This window comes from Monodon monoceros, unplaced genomic scaffold (genome assembly GCF_005190385.1).
Source record: "Monodon monoceros isolate NGI ecotype Baffin Bay Population unplaced genomic scaffold, NGI_Narwhal_1 Super_Scaffold_7, whole genome shotgun sequence".
NCBI lineage: Eukaryota > Metazoa > Chordata > Mammalia > Artiodactyla > Monodontidae > Monodon > Monodon monoceros.
The window spans coordinates 45,311,162-45,330,722 of NW_021703784.1; the positions used below are offsets into that span (position 1 = coordinate 45,311,162).

Here is a 19,561-nt window from a genome sequence, read left to right on the forward strand (position 1 = left end):
AATTCCCCTTTTAGTTCTACTTCTTTCTTCTGCTACAGATGTAAAGGAGGTCAGTCCTTTCTCTTCTATAGGTTTTTAAAGTGTTCTGAAGGCACTGAACACCTCCTAAATCTGTTGTTTTTAATTCCTCTTACTAAAAAAATTGATTTCTTTTGGTGGCCTCCATAAGCACCTGAAATTAGCACTGATGGAGGTGTTTTCAGGTTAATATCTTCTTCAAAAAAACTTTGTTTAAAATAAACAGAAGACCAGGTAATGAGAGAATTTGTGAAGATTTATAGCAGCTTTTCTGTTGAATAGTTTCTAAGGGGGAAAAAAACCTCTCCTTTTACATGGTGATTAAAAAAAAAACAGTTAAAGAAAAACTTACCGCTCAATAACCAGGTTAAAAATAACTATACTATCATACTATTAATATAACTATACTAATATATGATTATCAAATTGTAGAGTTATCTTTACATTTCTTAGTTTTCACGTGTGAATTCTTAGTCCATTCATTTTGCAGAAAACACGGTGACAGAAATAGCATATCTAGTTGTGCTAACAGATTGATTTTTCCTACAGCTGCAACTTGTTTCTTTTTAGTAAGATGGGAGTTTGCCTTACTTTCTTTATGGGTTCTGGAGATTCCTCAAGACTCACCTACCATGGTGAGAGATTGAGCTTGTATTCAAAATATTGGCCTACCTCTGCAAGAGTGGCTGCCGAATTTCCAGCTGTTACACCATGCAACGCTTGTACTTTTACCACCTCTTCCTCATATTCTTGAGGAAATAAAGGGACATGTCAGTGCTGTCCTTTCAACCATTGATCATAATATGCTCCAAAGGGTCTGGAATGAATTACAGTACAGGATTGGTGTTGGCTGTGTGACATAAGAGGTGCTTACTGAAATTTGTGAAATTATGGAAATAACAGTGATATAGTTCTGTTACATATTGGTTTTAACTACATGTTCATATATAACTTAATTGCTGAGTAATTTTGAAAGTGTTCAGTTCTTTTTGCATCATCCCATATTTGGGCAAATACACTATATATCAGAAAATATATCTATGATTTTAAAAAATGGAATCTTACTCTGCATTGTTCTTCAACATTTTTTTAAAAAATAAATCTATCTTTATTTATTTTTGGCCACGTTGGGTCTTTGTTACTGTGCACGGGCTTTCTCTAGTTGTGGCAAGTTGTGGCTACACTTTGTTGCGGTGCGCGGGCTTCTCCTTGCGGTGGCTTCTCTTGTTGCAGAGCACAGGCTCTAGGCGTGGGGTCGTCAGTAGTTGTGGCACGCAGACTTAGTTGATCTGTGGCATGTGGGATCTTCCTGGGCTAGGGCTCGAACCCGTGTCCCCTGCATTGGCAGGCGGATTCTTAACCACTGTGCCACCAGGGAAGTCCCTTTAACATGGTTTTGATATAATATACTGTGAGCGTTTTCCCCACTCAGCTTTTCTTGCCATGTATTTGTTGGCCTCATAGTATTTCACTGTCAGACTGCTGCCATTTAATGAGGTATTGCTCCATTATTGGACGTGTCCACCCACATTGTGATTTAGGTATCCTAGCGTCATAGTACTTTTATCAAAGCCTTTTAGATACTTTTGTCATTTCTTTTTAGTACTTTGGATGCTCCTTTCTCTCCTCTTTTCAAATTAATTCAATCCTTATTACTTGTACTGAGCATTCTATATTTTGTGTCTTTCCCTAGTTTTAATTTTAACATCCAACTAAAATGTTGGTTAGATTTATTCCTTAAGGTATAAGTCAGTCTGTGAAGACTATTTTTGAGTGAATTCTAATGGAAGTTATGTTAAAGTGTAACATGTTTCTCACAGAGGATCCCACAAACTTTAAAGATAAAATTATAACAGTTACATCTTAATTTGGACCGTGTTTTGTGACCCCTTACACAAAAAATTGAATGGAGTAAGGTGTAAGACTGTTCATTTTGTTTCCCAGACATCTTTTGGCTGAGGTCTGATTTCAGCTTGCATGTTTTCTAAACACTTTCACACTTTTGCTAAGTGAAAAAAATTGTGCCAATACTTTATAGCAAAAGTTCAGAAACTGTTTTCTTTATCCTCTAGTTACTGGATATTTGGTGAATATTTTTTCTTTTTATTTGTACTCCTACCCAGGAAAAATTTCAGAGATCTGATCAGTGAAGGAACATTTGATGAACCACTTAATTTGCTTTCCAAACTGAGTGTCTCCAGTTTTCTGGATGGTTGACGAAATCAGTCTTATGTTACTAAAATCACTTATGAAAGCAGTTGCAAAAAGAGTATCTTTCGAAGTGACCCTTTTGAAAGAGACAATGATATGTGGCTAAATGATTTTATATATATATATATAAAATTTTTTATATTTTAAAGACAAGTTTTAAGCAAGCTCATTTATTAGAAAATCTACCTGGGTGTCAGCATAGTTTTGATATAGCCTAGAGAGTGCCTGTTTAGATGGGAACTTGAGGCCTCTACATTCTGCTAATGGTGCATGCCACTGCCTGGATTGCCTGACTTGCTGTGGAAGTCAGCCCCAAGTCCTGTAAGTTTCTAAAGTTGGTGAACTTTGCCTGGGGAGGTCTATACAAACGTGTGGCACGTTCTGTGAATACGGCTGTAAGATTAATGAAGCCATCTGGTAACTAGTTACTTCCGAAGTTTTGTACTTTGCTGAACATTTTCCCTTGAATACAAAATTTTTTTTTTTTGTATTTCACTACTTTTCTTTCTGTTTTTTTGTTTTAGTTAGCTAGAAATTTAGAACTTGCATTAAATTGGCTGGTTGGGTATTCACTTCGTATATGTTTCCAAGCACCCTTTAATAAATCTGTTATATTTAGTAGTGAGCTCCTGTGACCTTACCTATGGGTAAGCACCTAACCTGTGTTAATACAATTAACATTTATTTTATCTACCCCAGACCTTGTTTGTTGGAGAGGCATATTAAATAATAAAAGTGAGAATATTTTTTTAATATAGTAGGGATTGGTTCCTTCTGCTGTCTCTGTATGGAAAAATGCTCTTCATTTCCATAGTGGGCCTGTTTTCTCCCTGCCCTTAAATACTAGAAAACCTCATGAATTCTCACCTACCTAAAGCAGAGAATCTATATGCCATATAGTAGTTACTTTTTGAGTGTAGGGTTTAGGATTTGTTACTAATGTAATATTAAAGAAGGTTTTACAGTTTTTAATATTCTTAAGGTAAATAGCTAAAAAAAAATATGAGTTTCTAGTTTGGAAGCCTTTTGATTGGTAGAGGAGGTTTAATACCAAGTTTGTGCTTTTTAAGAAATGAAATCTGGATTGAGAATGAGAAAAGCAGTAGCTATCAAGATTCCCATGATGTGCTTGACTTTTTTTGTTTGAAACTATTTGATTTTGGTTAGTCAGAGGTGGGGAAAACATCTTCCTTCCTGAGTTGTTGGAGCTCAGATTTAAAACCATTTTCAGGTTACTACTATAGTAGAAACATTGTTCAGAGGAAAAATTACCCCTGGAGAAAATGACTGGTTGTGTTAAAGTACTGTGGGGAAGTGTGTTCTGCAGAGTTTGTATAACCCGTGCAGTATTTTTTCTCCCAGTAATGTTTGTATATCTTTGGTTTTGCTTTTGGTCTACTCTGAATTCATGCCTGAACTCATCTCATTTTTCCTGTTTTATGTGAAGTGTTACATTTTAGTTTCTGGAGTTTTCCTTCAGTTTTTATGTGGTCATTTCTAAAGCGTACTATATAGTTTTCATAGCATTACGATAAACCATTATTTGTTAGATCCCCTTTAACTTGAAATTGAAAATTTTCACATGCGATGGGCTCAGGATTGTTTTTCAACTTTTTGGGAACAGCAGGTTGTGCAGAGAGTTGTGGATCGTTGGTTTAGTCTACGTAAAAAATACCATTTTGGTTGGTCCTGTTACAACTGTCCTTGTGCATACTAAAATAAGTGTCTTTATTCAAAAAGTATGGGTGACCACTGTATGTGTTGCACTATTCTAGGCCTTTGGGGATACAGCAGAGAACATAATAGAGCCCTACCTACATGGAACTTATACTTTAATTGGGAGAGAAAGACATTAAACAAATTAAAATGAGTTAGGTGATGATAAGTGCTTTGGAGAGAAATAAAGCAGAGTAAGAGGGTATAGTGAGGATATGGAGGTAGAGGAGTGCCCTTAAGGCTTTATTACTTTTTATAAATATTGAGAGATGTTCTTCTGATGGATGGCATTTGAGCAAAGATCTATAGTAATAAAGCCAGGGAGTAAGAGAAATGTGGATATCTGGGAGAAGAGTATTCTAGGCAGAAGGAACAGAAGTACTGAGCTCCTGAGGTAAGGGTACTTGACTCATGGGAGGCATTGCAAAGGAGACATTAGTGTAACTGAAGCAAAGCGCTGCAGAGAGGAGAGCTGATCACAAAGGGAACATAGCATAGATAGAATATATATATTCTAATATATAAAATACTGTAGTTGTTGAAACTGAAATCTATACTTTTGGCTTCATTTAGGATCAGGCTCTATCTGACTAATCTAGCAGTTTACTTACCTCCCTGATTAAGAGTATGGAAATTACTAACAAAAGTGTTTGCAGGTTCCTTTTAAAATCTCTCATTGTAGAAGAAGAGAATGATGTGGAAGTAAATAATGAAAATGTAGAATTATGTACCAGCTTTAGTGTCTGTTTGGTGGGTACCTTAGTCTGTAGAGGAGAAGATTTCACAAAGGAAAAGACGTCATTCATTTTGAAGAATGAACAAGAATGGAAGGATTCGGTTGTGTAACAGCAAAAGGTACCTTACAGAACGCTGGAAGGTGGTTCTGTGTTGGAAGCTAAGGTTCAAGAAGGAGGATATGGACAAAGATGAAATGCATGCCAATCCTGTAAGCAGTTGGGACATCATTGAGGTTAGGCAGTGACAGTCAGTGTTGTGTTATAGGTCAGTTTATGGCCAGTTGAGAGAATGTTTGGAAGTGTGGCGTGGGTAAGACCCCAAATTAGGTATCGTTAGAAGTGAAGAGACCAGTCAGTCCAGCATTTTCTCAGTGGGGACAGTTTTGGGTGGGGTAATTTTTAATTGTGGAGTGTTAATTGTGCATTGCATGACAGTCTCCCTCATCCTTGACATTAAGTGCCAGTAAAACTCAGAGAGCGTGATAATCACTCTCCCCAATTTCTGAATGCTCCCGGAAGTGGTGACCTCTAGTTAAGGAAAAATAGGATCTGAACTCTGGCTTTGGCAGTGATAACGGGATGGAGAGGAGAAGGTGGGATTGCTAGAGGTTTAAGAGACTTGGTTACTTATTGGCTCTAGGGAGTGTTTATAAACACACACACACAGGTAGGAGCACCTTTGGGCAAGTATTGCGACAAGAAATTTTGTGACAGATTCAATTTTGGAAACTAAAATAAGATTCTGAGGAGTAAAATGACTATTGATGTCATTGTGAGAAAGTAACTGTTATATTTAAGAACTGAATAGCTTATCAAGTTTTAAAGGATTCAGAATGAGCAAGACATGGATAGGCCTTGCCCCCAGTAAATTATATTTTGAGAGAGACAGAAAATTTATCTTCGGGAATAAGGCAAGTACAGTATATTCAGTACCATAGGACAGGTATAAAGTACTATTCAAGAAGTTTCAGAGAAGGCAGAGGTCAAATTATAAAATACCAGAAGTGAAATATCAGAAGCTGAGCCATACAAACCAAGTTGAATGTACTATTTAATTTTTGTTGCAGGTAGTCTCAATTGTGAAAACCTTGTGTTGTTCTCCTGTTCCATGGGCATTCTGTTTGACTGTTTTGTGCTTTGTTCTTCAGGCATTGTGGGCCAGGGTAACTGCTTCTCTAAAATGCATTTGCTTATCAAATGTTACTTTGTATAGTAGTTAGACCTGTTAGAACAAACATTTTTGAAAGATTATAAGCAGATAAACTGTCATAGTTAATATTGATGTTTCTTACGGCCAAGTTAGGTCGCTTGAATTCATATTTAATCATTAGGTACTAAAGGTTAAAAGTGGACAAAACTGCTGATGAGGCACAGATAACTAATTTTTTCCCCTTTATGGTAGTTATAACGGAGGTATTTATACACTTTGTTTTATGCATACTTTAAAAATAAAACAACTCATTTCTTGGTCTTCCTCTTCATTAAGTCTCTAAATTGGACCATATTTTGTATTTTCTTCATTGAATTTGCCAGTAATATCTCTGAAGCAGATTGGAGGTGAAACTCTGAGGTATATTAACTTTTTTTTTCAGTTTTGGTGCTAAAACAATTGTGTATTAGATGATTTTATGGTAATGCTTTCCAATTATTTATATTTTAAAATATAAAATTAGAACTTACATTGTTTTAACTGTTCAGAGTAATAATCGAGTAGAATTCCTGGATCACTTCTTTGGAAATTTATTGCACTGAGAAACTTTCAGTTCATTTTCAGTTTTGTTTGTCAGTGTTAGCTAGTTGATATCAAGTGAAAACTGAGCTAACTCAGTAGAACTGAAGGGAGAAAGGAATGAGAATTATTTTATTTAAACAAACTGAGAATCCTATCCACTCACAGACCACATATCTGCTCTTTCTATTAGTGCAAACACAGCATTCTAGGGGGGGATATTAATAAAGTGTTTGAACTTCAGCTTGTTTATGCTTCCATATGTATGAATTTTTAAAGTTTTTTTTTAAATGTAGGGATGTATAATATTAGTATTGTAACTCTAAAGGTTTGTGAGTAGTAAGAGAACTGAAAGTGTTACTCAAGGCCTTGAAACAGTTCCTTTTGAGATAAATAAAATACTTAAGGGTGAAAGGAGTTTGATTTACTTTCTGGTATTACTGATCAATTGTGTGATATTAATCAATGCCCTGTTTACTTCTCAGGTAGAAGTACTGTCTCAATTGTTTTCTTGAGAGATTTTTAACAACTTCTGCAAACTGTCCATTGTTGCTCCACTCTTTTTAGATCTTTACCCTATTAGTATGCAGATCTAGCATTAAAAATTAATGAAAGCCAGAGTAAATTAATCTTTTTTTTTTTATTGCAGACTTAATTCAGTGCACAAATGAGATGAATGTGAACATCCCGCAGTTGGCAGACAGTTTATTTGAAAGAACTACTAACAGTAGTTGGGTGGTGGTCTTCAAATCTCTCATTACAACTCATCATTTGATGGTGTATGGAAATGAGGTAAGCAGTATTTTTAGTTAACAAGTATACTGGGGAATTGACTGATTCAGCTTGTTTCTCTCACTGACACTTCAGAAAAGGCTATAGCAACTGAATAATATAGGTAAAAAGGGCAAGGTGCTTATACAGAAATATAACTGTAGACCCTACACTTTGAGGAAAGACGGCCTTTAAGTCAGAAAGCAGAAAATGGGTCAGAGCACAGGGCACTTTCAGTAATGGGATCAGGAAGCAAAGATTAATGCCTAGAGATAGGTTCTATAAGCATCACTGATTTTTTGCAGGCCTTTGTGTATAGATTGTATGTTCATCTATTTTCATTTACTTTTTTATCGTAGCCCAATCAGATTTCTGTCTGATCTGATGTAGTTGTCTATAGACGCTCTTTGCCTAGTTCAAGGCTGTGATATTAAGGACTAAGATGGCATTTTGCTGAGGAGACTGACTGAAGAACGCCTTCTTCAGCAAAGAGTTGTGTCTAAAGCCTTTGTTTCCCAAAAAAGGGTAACAAATAAGATGCATGAGCTTTTGCAATTAACTGTTTGGAGAGAATCATCTTGTTTTCCATGATAGCTAATTTTTGAGTTCTTACCTTAGGTGATTTTCCCAGCCTAGCATACTTACTTGTAAAATTGTGTCAAAAGGAGTATTTTAAATTGTGTTAAAAGAAAATTTGAATGGAACTAGATAAATCTAGTACCTTGGTATGTGCCTTAGAAAAATGCAGACCACTGGTTGCTGGGAGATAGCTCCCATAGAGATGGGGAGGGACTTTATTCATTGGTATCAGATATATAAACATGACTTTCTGACATCCATCACTTTACTCATTATTTTGCGTTTTTCAGTCATGAGACTCTGCTGTTATCTTTTTTTTTTTTTTTTTTTTTTTTTCGGTACACGGGCCTCACTGTTGTGACCTCTCCCGTTGCGGAGCACAGGCTCTGGATGCGCAGGCTCAGCGGCCATGGCCCACGGGCCCAGCTGCTCCGTGGCATGTGGAATCTTCCTGGACCGGGGCACGAACCTGTGTCCCCTTGCATCGGCATGCGGACTCTCAACGACTGCGCCACCAGGGAAGCCCCTGCTGTTATCTTTGACAGATACCAAAGAGAACATCATTAGAGTTCAGAATTAAAGCAGAAATTTACCCATAACTCTTATATTGCAACAGATCTGTTTGCATGTTTTGGTGTTCCTTTCTGGTCTTTTTTATAGCTATAATAATAATTTATATAAAATATTATATTTAACTTTTTTATATATCACAGCATAAGAAGCATCTCCATGTTCTATGTTCTTTCTGTTTATCATCTTTAATGACTACATAATTGATCATATGGTCCATCATTTTCTTAATTCTTCTCTTTCCTGGAAATTTAGTTTTCTGATTATTCACTGTCACAGTACCACATTGAATGATTTTATTTGTAGTTCTTAAGTTTTAAAAATTAGTTCCAGAAGCGTTACCTGAAATATGATTATTTGGGTAACAGACGTGACCATTTTTAGGACATATGTTACTCAGTTGCTTTCTCATTCATTATAAGCAGTATGTAGAGTCAATAGAAAAATTTGGATATACTGGCCTCCGTGTAACTCGAAACGTTTTGATCTTAACTAGGATATTAGTTTCTATTTTCATCAGGAATGTGTTTGTCTAAGATCATGATCATTTATTCAGAAGAATTTCAGGCTTGTATGTATTTTTTACCTTTCTAAAAATTATATATAGTTTATTCTTTAAAAAGAAAAAGCCACAAATATAACCAACTACAGTGCTGGATAAAGAGGCACACTATCAGTGGTGACTTTCAGAGGTAAATAAGGTTATGATACCAGAAGCAAAAACTTTATAAAGGCAAAAAAACCAGAAAGTTGACTGTCATTCCTTACAGTTGACTAACAGAAAGAGAAAGGTAGCATTTCAGTAGTGGTTTTCAGGTAAACTCTAGTTTCCCTTCAGCAGCTAAGAGAAATCCAATGCTCTGCTCTTTTTTTGGTGCTAGTTTGTACAACCCTCGGGTTTTTGCATTGGCAGGTGTTATTAGTCCGTGAGAGAGTATGCGTAGGATTTCACTATGCTATGGTGTTGGAAATTATATAGAACAGTGGTTCTCAAATAGGGCAAGGGCGGAGAGTGATTTTCATCCCCAAGGGACATTGCTCATAACTGGAGGGGATGCTACTGGCATGTAGTAGGTAGAGGCTACTGGCGTGCTAAACATCTTACAATGCACAGGACAGGCCCCCACAAAAAAGAATGATCAAAACTTATTAAAAAAATCATAGAGTGTAATATTTTCTTAGGATATTTTAACACCTTTTTAAACAGGTTGTTTTAGGATAAATGATGAAACAGGAGTCTTCGATTTACAAATTGTTTTTCAAAATCCTGGTTTGTTTGGGGTGATCGCTGATGAACAAGATTGAGTCAGAAGTGATGGTGTACATAAAATTGATAATAATCCTCTGCATATATTTACAAAAAAGTAATCCTTTTAAAGGAAATCGAAAGGAGTTTCTTTAGCTATTTTAGAGGTTGTATGTAAAGGGAAGCTAAGGTAGTGTTCTGTGGTAAGCACTTTGGAGAGGGTTTTGACAGTATTTTGAGAAAATGAACTTTCATACGCATACCGACCCAACAATTCAACCCTAAGTATATATCATGAGAAACTCTTGTATGTTTGCAGGTGGGAGACCAGTACAAAGATGTCAGTGAAACATTGTTAATAATAGTGAAATTGCAAAGAATTTAAATATCCGTATAGAAATGGATACATAATGATATAGTAGTTCATTTAAATGCTCAAACATTGTTTAAAATGAATGAACTAGATGTACATGTATTAAATGGATAATTCTTGGGAAGAAGTTGTTAAAAATCACATTGGAAAAGAATAAGTACAGTATGGTATATCTGTAAATTTAAAATAGAAAACAAAATTATGTACAGTTTATAGATACTTATATATGTAGTAAAGTTGTAAAAACATTTGTGGGAATGATGTAAACCTAGTTCAGAAAAGCCATTGCCTCTGAAGAGGGAGGGAGGGAAGGGAATGGTTTTGAAGGTGTGTGTCTTCAATAGTCTGTAATTTGATTCTGTAAGGGGTCTGAAGTGATTATGGTAATGTGTTTAATCTGGACAGTGGGTAAGAGGATGTCTGTAATATTATACTCCAGTATGATTACAGGCATTTTGCTTTTTAAAAAAAAAGTCATAAAAATTTTTGAGTCACCAGGTATCCGTGTAAAATAAAGGCACCATCTGAGTATGATTAACTATAGCCATAATATGCTATAGTAAAGCCAAAAATTACTGCTTGTAGTTTAAAAGTGCCTGTTTCCTTTTATTTTAACTTTAATACCATAGCTGTGGGCATTAGACTTTAATAAATTCCTGCATGCTAGTGAAAAATATATTTTATGTTTTTAGGGGGATTGAGGATGATAAATTTAAACTAGATAAGATTAATGGAATGTGTTAACCACCGCTTTCTCCCCTAATTCTCAAATTAGAGTTTCTTAGATGGCAGTACTATTTGACATAATTATTTGTTTTTTTTTTTTTTTTTTCCCCAGCGTTTTATTCAGTATTTGGCTTCAAGAAACACATTGTTTAACTTAAGCAATTTTTTGGATAAAAGTGGATTGCAAGGTAAAAAACAACTTATTCATTATAGAAAATCAAGAGTGACCCCATTTGAGGATTACTGCAGAGTTGAACTCTTTACTTTAGAACATGTGCTATGGAGGAACCTCATGTTTTAGTGAGGGTTGTAGGGAAGGAAAAACCGTATTTTCATGTGAAGATAAAGATGGACTTCACTACTTGACACCCAGAGCTTTTTGAAAAGTAGCATAAGGTAGCAGTTTGAGAGCATGGGTTCTGGAACTGGACGGACTGCATTCAAATCCCATCTGTAACACTTACCAACTGCATAAACTTGAGCAAGTTACTTCACCTCTCTGCATCTGTAAAATCAGGAATAATGATAGCACCCACCCTGTAGGATTATCATGAGGCTTAACCTAGTTATACATGTAAAGTGCCTAGAATGATGCCTGGCAAATAGGAAACACTATGTAAGTATCTGCTTTCATTGTTGTTCTTATTATTTTATGCTTTATTCCAAGCAATGTAGTTGGGAATATCATACATTTTAGTAGCAAAGGTAAGCATTATGTGTTATTCAGATGAATTGTTCATTGATACTTACCTGTTACTTATTTTACTTTTAATTCAGTAAGTGGAAATTGCTGTAATCTGGTATTCTCACCCTCCATGTACATTCTGTCTTAATGGGATCTGTTATACTTAGTTCCAGAACTAGGCTGTTAGTATTATAGAATGTTAACTCTAGGAAGAGCCTCATAAAGGACATACTAAGACCATACTAAGACATACTAAAGGAATACTCAGCAATAAGGTTCAACTGGGAAGTATCTTTAGAGATCTGTGAGATGTGTGCTGCGCTTTGAAAGATGGATGAGAACATAAGTTGGCTTAAGCAAAGGTACACAGATGGACGTGGATGTGAAAGAGAAAGGGTGTTTAAGATTTATAGAGCAAATGAATGTGAATAGAATGTAGGTTGAGGTATTAGAGAACATGTAGTGACAGATAACCCTCAAGAAGCTGTTTGGGGCCAAAATCATGCACAAAAGATTTTGATATAGTTGGGATTTTGTAATGCAGTGAGAAACCATCAAACTTTTTTGAGTTGAGGGAGGAGGACAGAGGGAGTGTGTGTTATAAAGAAAGCACCATAGCACAGTGTAGGTTGGATTCGAGTGAATAAAGTCTTAAAGACCTTGAGACTGCTCTGGTCATTATTTTGGTCATCTGGTAGAGAGTTAATGAGGGCCTGAATTGTGGCTTTTGCGGCAATAAAAATCAATGGAATTTAGTGACTAACTGTGTTTGTGTTTAGGAACTGTCCAGTTCAATACTTATTTACTTTTGGCAGATGGAAGTATTAATTAGAATGAATTGAATACCCAGTCTTCCAGAGATTCTGGAAGGTCAGTAATCTATACATAGGACCAAGTGTTACAAGATTGATTTTACTTTAATGAGAGAGATAATGCCTTAAATAGTTAAGGGGAAAAAAAAAGAAGCAGTGGAATCCCTTTCTCAAATAAAATCTTAAATAGAAGCTAGATACATACAACAGATGAAACTGGAGCTGCTATGTTTTCCGGAACATGGAGAAAACTCTGCCTGCTCATCTTTTTATTTTTGGTTTCCCCCTTATTCAGTTCATTTGAACTGTAAGAGTCTGTGGAAAGCAATATACAGACCACTACTCTAGAGCAGAAAATATGCATATGTCCAAGTGTGTTTTTTGTGTCTTATTAGCTACTGATTTTCTACTTTCTTAAGATGGAAATTAAGCACTTCTAGTGATAAGGTTTTAAGGCTTTCATTCCTTTTATGTAGAGAACAGTTTTTAGGCCTTTTATTTAAAGCTCATATTCTAAAGAGATTATGAAGGTAAGACTGAAATGGTAATTAAAGTATATAATTCAGTGGTGTTTTTGTAGTTTTGATTGCTGATGTATTTTGTTGGGTGGAGTCTGGTATATTTTCTTAAATATATACTGGGTGTATATAATATAAACTTCCAGTCTGGTGAGTGAGATAGACACTGTGTACATCTAATAGCTTTGAGCTATACTTGGAGTAAGAATAATATGGGAGCACAAAGAGCTCAGGGAAAGTTTCAGAGATTGAGCCTTGAAGGATAAGAGAGATTTCTCCCATTATCGAGGATGGAGTAGAGTGGATTAGAGGGGACAGTATTAACCAAAGAGCTGAAGAATGTGAGTATGTAACATCTTATAAAATGCACTAGTAGCTATGAGAATATCTGAGGGCAGTGATTTTTTTTTTCTATTTGCTGATTTTTCTCCAGTGGCAAATTAGTAGGCACTCAAGAAATATTTGCTGAATAAATGAATTGGTGATTATGTTAAATCCAGTCACTTTACTTTTCTTTCTTTCTTTCTTTCTTTTTTTTTTTTTTGCTTGTTTTGGTATTATCTTTTTAAAGTAGCAGAGACCATCGACAACTAAAGTTGAATGTGTTAGATGAAGATGACCTAAAATAGAATGATAGAATGGACCTCACTGAGCCAGGCAATAGCTAAAACACAAGTTTTGTTTTTTTTTTAATAATATTGATTAGATTTTATGGTGCTGAAGTTTTCAAATCTCATGATTGTGATGAAACAAAATCTTAGAATGATTTAGGTATTCATTTTGGAAGTTTAGTTGAAAACATTCACATAATTGTTTTTTGTTAGGCCTTAAACTTTCGTATTGCCATTTCTTTCATTGTACTATGCAGTAATTTTCTCTACTACTTATAAGGTTGGCACACATAAGTTATAGTTGTTCTAAGTCATATGCAGCTAAAGATTGGTAAGTATGAAAATAATTAAATTGATTAATGATTTAAGGAGTGGGGTTGTGGTTCCATAGGATGTTAAATTTGAGTTATGAGGTTATCAGGTAGTATAAGAAAACAGGCTTTTCAATTTCTGATAAATAAAAGATAGGAATATTGGTCAGAAGTAAAACAGAATTGTTATTTTATTGAAATTCTAAGGGGGAAAATTTTTCTAAGCCACATATGACATAACTGACTTTAAAAACGTTAAGTATTAGATTTTAATGTCACTTAATTTACATCACTAAATTGAAGGTGGGATAACAAGACAATATGGCCATTGGATGAAATGAGTTGGTTTTCTAAGCTAATTGGGATTTTAATAATTTATGAAACCCTTTTCTGTTTCTTTTACAGGATATGATATGTCTACCTTTATTAGGCGGTATAGTAGATATCTAAATGAAAAAGCAGTTTCATACAGACAAGTTGCATTTGATTTCACAAAAGTGAAAAGAGGGTGAGTTAAGCTTGCTTTTTTTTTGATATCTGATGTATTTTAATATTTTAAATATAAATCGTAGGCATTATTGATTATGAGTTATGGAATTTCAGGCCAGTTTTAAAAGGTGAACTTCATTTTTCTCTGAAGAAGTATATCAGATACTTTTTGCACTAGGATTTTCAAAGTTCTTTTGAATTTTATAACAGCTTTATTGAGACAATTCACACCACATAAAATTCACCCTTTTGAAGTGTACAATTAAGTGGTTTTTCGTATATTTACAAAGTTGTGCAGCATCACTGCTATCTAATCCCAAAACATTTCATTGCTTCCCATTTTCCTCTTCCTCTAGACCCTGGCAACGACAAATCTACTTTATATCTCTATGGATTTGTCTGTTCTGAACATTTTGTATAAGTGGAATCGTACAATATGTGGCCTTTTGTGTCTGACTTCTTTCATTCAGCATAATGTATTCAAGTTACAGCATCTTTGTTGTGGCATGCATCAGTACTTCATTCCTTTTTATGCCCAAGTAATATTCTATCATGTAGAGACACCATATGTGTATACATGCCACATCTGTTTTTTTTTTTTTTTTTTTTTTTTGAGGTATGCGGGCCTCTCACTGCTGCGGCCTGTCCCGCTGTGGAGCACAGGCTCTGGACGCGCAGGCCCAGCGGCCATGGCCCACGGGCCCAGCCACTCCGCGGCATGTGGGATCTTTCCGGACCGGGGCACAAACCCGCGTCCCCCGCACCAGCAGGCGGACCCCCAGCCACTGCGCCACCAGGGAAGCCCCATAACACATCTTTATACATTCATCTGTCCTTGATGGACACTTAGGTTGTTTCCATGTCTTAGCTATTGTACATAGTGCTGCTGTGAACATTGGGGTTCATGTATCTTTTTGAATTAGAGTTTTGTCTGAATATATGCCCAGGATAGGATTGCTGGATCATATAGTAACTCTATTTTTCATTTTTTAAGGAACCTCCTTACTGTTCTCCATAGTGGCTGCTCCAGTTTACATTCCCACCAGCAGTGTAGGAGGGTTCCTTTTTCTCCACACCCTCTCCAGCATTTATTGTTTGTAGACTTTAATGATGGGCATTTTGACTGGTGTGAGGTGATACCTCATTGTAGTTTTGGTTTGCATTTTTCTAATAATTAGTGATATTGAGCATCTTTTCATGTGCCTGTTGGCCATCTGTATGTCTTCTTTGGAGAAATGTCTATTTAGGCCTTTTGCCCTTTTATAAAAAAATTATTTTTTTATTCTGCCCATTTTTGGATTTTATTTTTTAAATTTAATTAATTTACTTTTGGCTACATTGGGTCTTTGTTGCTGCACAAGGGTTTTCTCTAGTTGTGGCAAGTGTGGGCTACTCTTCATTGTGGTGCATGGGCTTCTCATTGAGGTGGCTTCTCTTGTTGTGGAGCATGGGCTCTAGGCACACAGGCTTCAATAGTTGCAGCACACTGGCTCAGTAGTTGCTGCACGCAGGCCCTCGAGCATGCAGGCTTCTGTAGTTGCTATGTGTGGGCTCAGTAGTTGTGGTGTGCGAGCTCTAGGGCGTGCAGGCTCAATAGTTGTGGTGCATGGGCTTAGTTGCTCCATGCATGTGGGATCTTCCCAGGACCAGGGGACAAAGCCGTGTCCCCTGCATTGGCAGGCAGCTTTTAACCACTGAGCCACCAGGGAAGTCCCAATTGAGTTTTCTTTTTTTGATGTTAAGCTGTATGAACTGTTTGTGTACTTTGGAAATTAATCCATTGTTGGTAGCATTGTTTGCAAATAATTTCTTCCAGTCCATAGGTTGTATTTTTTGTTTGTTTATGGTTTCCTTTTCTGTGCAAAAGCTTTTAAATTTAATTAGGTCCATTTGTTTATTTTTGTTCTTATCTCCGTTACTGTAGGAGATGGATCCAAAAAAATATTGCTACAATTTATGTCAAAGAGTGTTCTGCCTGAGTTTTCTTCTAGGGGTTTTTATAGTATCTGGTCTTACATTTAGGTGCTTAATCCATTTGGAGCTTATTTTTGTATATGGTGTTAGAGAATGTTCTAATTTCTTTCTTTCCATGTAGCTGTCCAGTTTGCCCAGCATCACTTACTGAAGAGATTGTCTTTTCTCCATTGTATCTTCTTGCATCCTTTGTCATAGATTAATTGACCATAAGTGCATGGGTTTATTTCTGGGCTTTCTATCCTGTTCTGTTGATCTATATGTGTCTTTTTGTGCTGGTACCATACTGTTTTGATTACTGTAGCTTTGTTTTATAGTCTGAAGTCAGGGAGCATGATTCCTCCAGCTCCATTCTTCTTTCTCAAAATTGTTTTGGCTATTTGGGATCTTTTGTGTTGCCATGCAAATTTAAAAATTTTTTGTTCTAATTCTGTGAAAAATGCCATTGGTAATTTGATAGGAATTGCACTGAATCCACAGATTGCTTTGGTTAGTAAGGTCATTTTAAGAATATTGATTCTTCCAATCCAAGAACACAGTAAATCTTTACATCTGTTTGCATCATCTTCAGTTTCTTTCATCAGTGTCTTATAGTTTTTGGAGTACAGGTCTTTTGCCTCCTTAGGTAGCAAACTGTTTTTCAAAGTAGTTGAACCATTTTACATTCCCACCAGCAATGTATACAGGTTCCAATTTCTCCACATTCTTGTCAATGCTTGTTATTTTCTGTCTTTGATTATAACCGTCCTGGTGGGTGTGGAGTGATGTATCGTGTTTTGGTTTGCATTTTCCTGATGGCTAATGATGTTGAGTGTCTTTTTATGTGCTCATTGGCCATTTGTATATCTTCTTTGGAAAAATGTCTGTTCAAGTCCTTGTTTTTTAATTGGGTTGTCCTTTTATTGAATTGTAAGTGTTTTTAAATATATTCTGGACATCAGTACCTTATCATATATATAATTTGCACATGTTTTCTCACCTGCCATGGCTTGTCTTCACTTTCTTAATGGTATCCTTTGAAAAACGTAAGTTTTTAATTTTGATGGATTCCTATTTATTTATTTTTCTTTGGTTGTGTATACTTTTGGCATCATGTCTAAGAAAACATTGCTTAATCCAAGATCACAAAGATATACTCCTACCTTTTTTCTGTTTTGTAGTTTTAGGTCTTATGTTTAGGTTTTGATCCACTTTGAATTAATTTTTGTATGTGGTATGAGGTATGGGTGTAAATTCATTCTTTTGTATGTGGATATTCTGTTATCCCAGCACCATTTGTTGAAGTCTTTTCTTTTCCCATTGAATGGTCTTGATGAAAATGGATTGATCATAAATGTAAAGGCTTATTTCTGGGCTCTCAATTCTATTCTGTTGATCTATGCCTGTCCTCATGCCAGTACCACACTTGTTTTGAAGAATGTTGCTTGGTAGTAAGTTTTGAAATTGAGAAGTGTGAGTTCTCTGGCTCTCTTCTTAATTTTCAAGATTGTTTTGGCTATTCTGTATCTCTTGCATTTTCGTATGAATTTTAGGATTAGCTTATCAATTTCTGCAGAAATGGTAGGTGGATTTTGATAAAGATTGCATTTAATCTGTAGATCAAATTGGGAAGTGTTAAGTGTCTTAACACATTGTTTCTAATCCATAAATACAGGATATCTTTCTGTTTATCTTGTGTAGTTTCTTTCATTGCTGTTTTGCATTTAAGGTTCTTTTTAATTTTGGACGCAGAGGTTGAATTTATTTCTTGCTGTGCCCTAAATCACAGTCTTCTTGTCATAAGAACTAATCTCATGAATGATAGAATCAGTGTTTCTATACCTGATAAAAAGTCCGGTGTACATACAGGCTTTTTTTAGGATATATGATGAGTCCTCAGGAAAGAAGACATTCTTAAGGGGCATCGATGACGCTTGTAACTATGGAGGCCTGCCCTGAGGGGAATCTGGCTTCTGAGGAAATACTCTGAGTTTCTGAATTTCCCTGCTCTTTAAAGATCCCAAAGATCTATGCAATTAATATGTTCCTTTAAATTGTTCTCTTGACATGTTAAATTACTAGACTGAAATGGAAATTTTAATACAAATGTAAAGTAACCTCTCAGTTATTCAAGAAGTTTTAAAGCTGAATTTAAATGTTTCTGTGTCACTGTTTCAAATTAATTGGGAGGTGATGAGTTTGGAACCTACGAAAACTGAATTCCACAGATTTTTGTTTCATATATTTAGGTACTTTGTAGGTGATTATGATAGAGGAGATCATATTAGAGGTCTGATTCTTAACCCTCAGTATTCTGTACAGTAAACCACTTTCCAGCTGGGTTTATATTAATACTTCCCTGTAAAGCATGTTCAGTTAAAACTGATCAAGATATTTGTAGATTTCACATTTATATATATATATATATATATATATATGTATATATATATACACATATGTATATATTAAAATATTTATTTGGTTGCGCTGTATCTTAGTTGCTGCTCACGGGTTCCTTAGTTGCGACTCACTGGCTCCTTAGTTGTGGCACACAGTCTCCTTTGTTGTGGCATGTGAACTGTTAGTTGCGACATGCATGTGGGATCTAGTTCCCTGACCAGGCATCAAACCTGGGCCCCTGGCTTTGGGAGCGTGGAGTCTTAACCACTGGGCCCCCAGGGAAGTCCCAGATTAATATATTTTAAAAATTGTAACTTCTTTTCTAATCTGAAGGGTCAGTTTCTCAATTGAGGAGGGTTGCTGCATTTTTATATTTAGTAGAGCAAACTTTTATTACTTGGATGAAAACAGTCCTTGATTATGCACAATGTAATTAGTACTGATTTAAAGGAAATTACTCTTATTTAATGCTAAGGAGAAGGAAAGTGAATCAAAGAGGACCTATGATTGAATGGAATCAAGAATAGCACAACATGTGTATGTATCTGGGTGTATAAAATACCCAGATACCTACACATACATACACATATATATCAGTATAAATAAGAAAGAAAAATATAGAACATAAGAGTATAAGGTGAAGGCGTGAAATTTATTATATGATGGCAAAAACCTGAGTAGACTGTTTCAGTTTTGGAGAGGGTTTGTGTAGTAAATAGTAAACTTTTATTTACTAGGGTAACGAATTTTTATGTTTACAAAAGTAATAAACTATTACAAAAATTCAGACAACATAGCATTCTGACTTAAAGAAACAATATTTTGGTGTATCTAATCAGTTTTCTGTGTGTAAATACGTGTATGAAGGGACACAGAAAATTACATAATCACATTATTTGAAGACTGCTTCCCTCCCCTAATATCTATTTTAGGTATCTTCAATGTCTGTACACATAGATCCATCTCATTCTTTTTTTTTTTTTTTAATTTTGGCTGCGTTGGGTCTTCATTGCTGCACACGGGCTTTCTCTAGCTGTGGCAGGCGGGGGCTATCTTCGTTGCGGTGCGGGGCTTCTCACTGCAGTGGCTTCTCTTGTTGAGGAGCA

The 19,561-nt window shown here is 35.7% G+C and overlaps 1 protein-coding gene across 8 annotated transcripts in view; it reads left to right on the forward strand.

Moving 5' to 3' along the window:
• Nucleotides 1-19,561, forward strand: part of PICALM (phosphatidylinositol binding clathrin assembly protein) — a 108,112-nt gene that overhangs the window by 24,578 nt on the left and 63,973 nt on the right. For all 8 annotated transcript variants that reach the window (XM_029209122.1, XM_029209121.1, XM_029209120.1 and 5 more), the window contains exons 2-4: nucleotides 7,061-7,203; nucleotides 10,789-10,864; nucleotides 14,019-14,121. In XM_029209122.1, coding sequence (XP_029064955.1) covers nucleotides 7,061-7,203; nucleotides 10,789-10,864; nucleotides 14,019-14,121 — 322 coding nt within the window. The remainder of the gene's footprint in view (nucleotides 1-7,060; nucleotides 7,204-10,788; nucleotides 10,865-14,018; nucleotides 14,122-19,561) is intronic.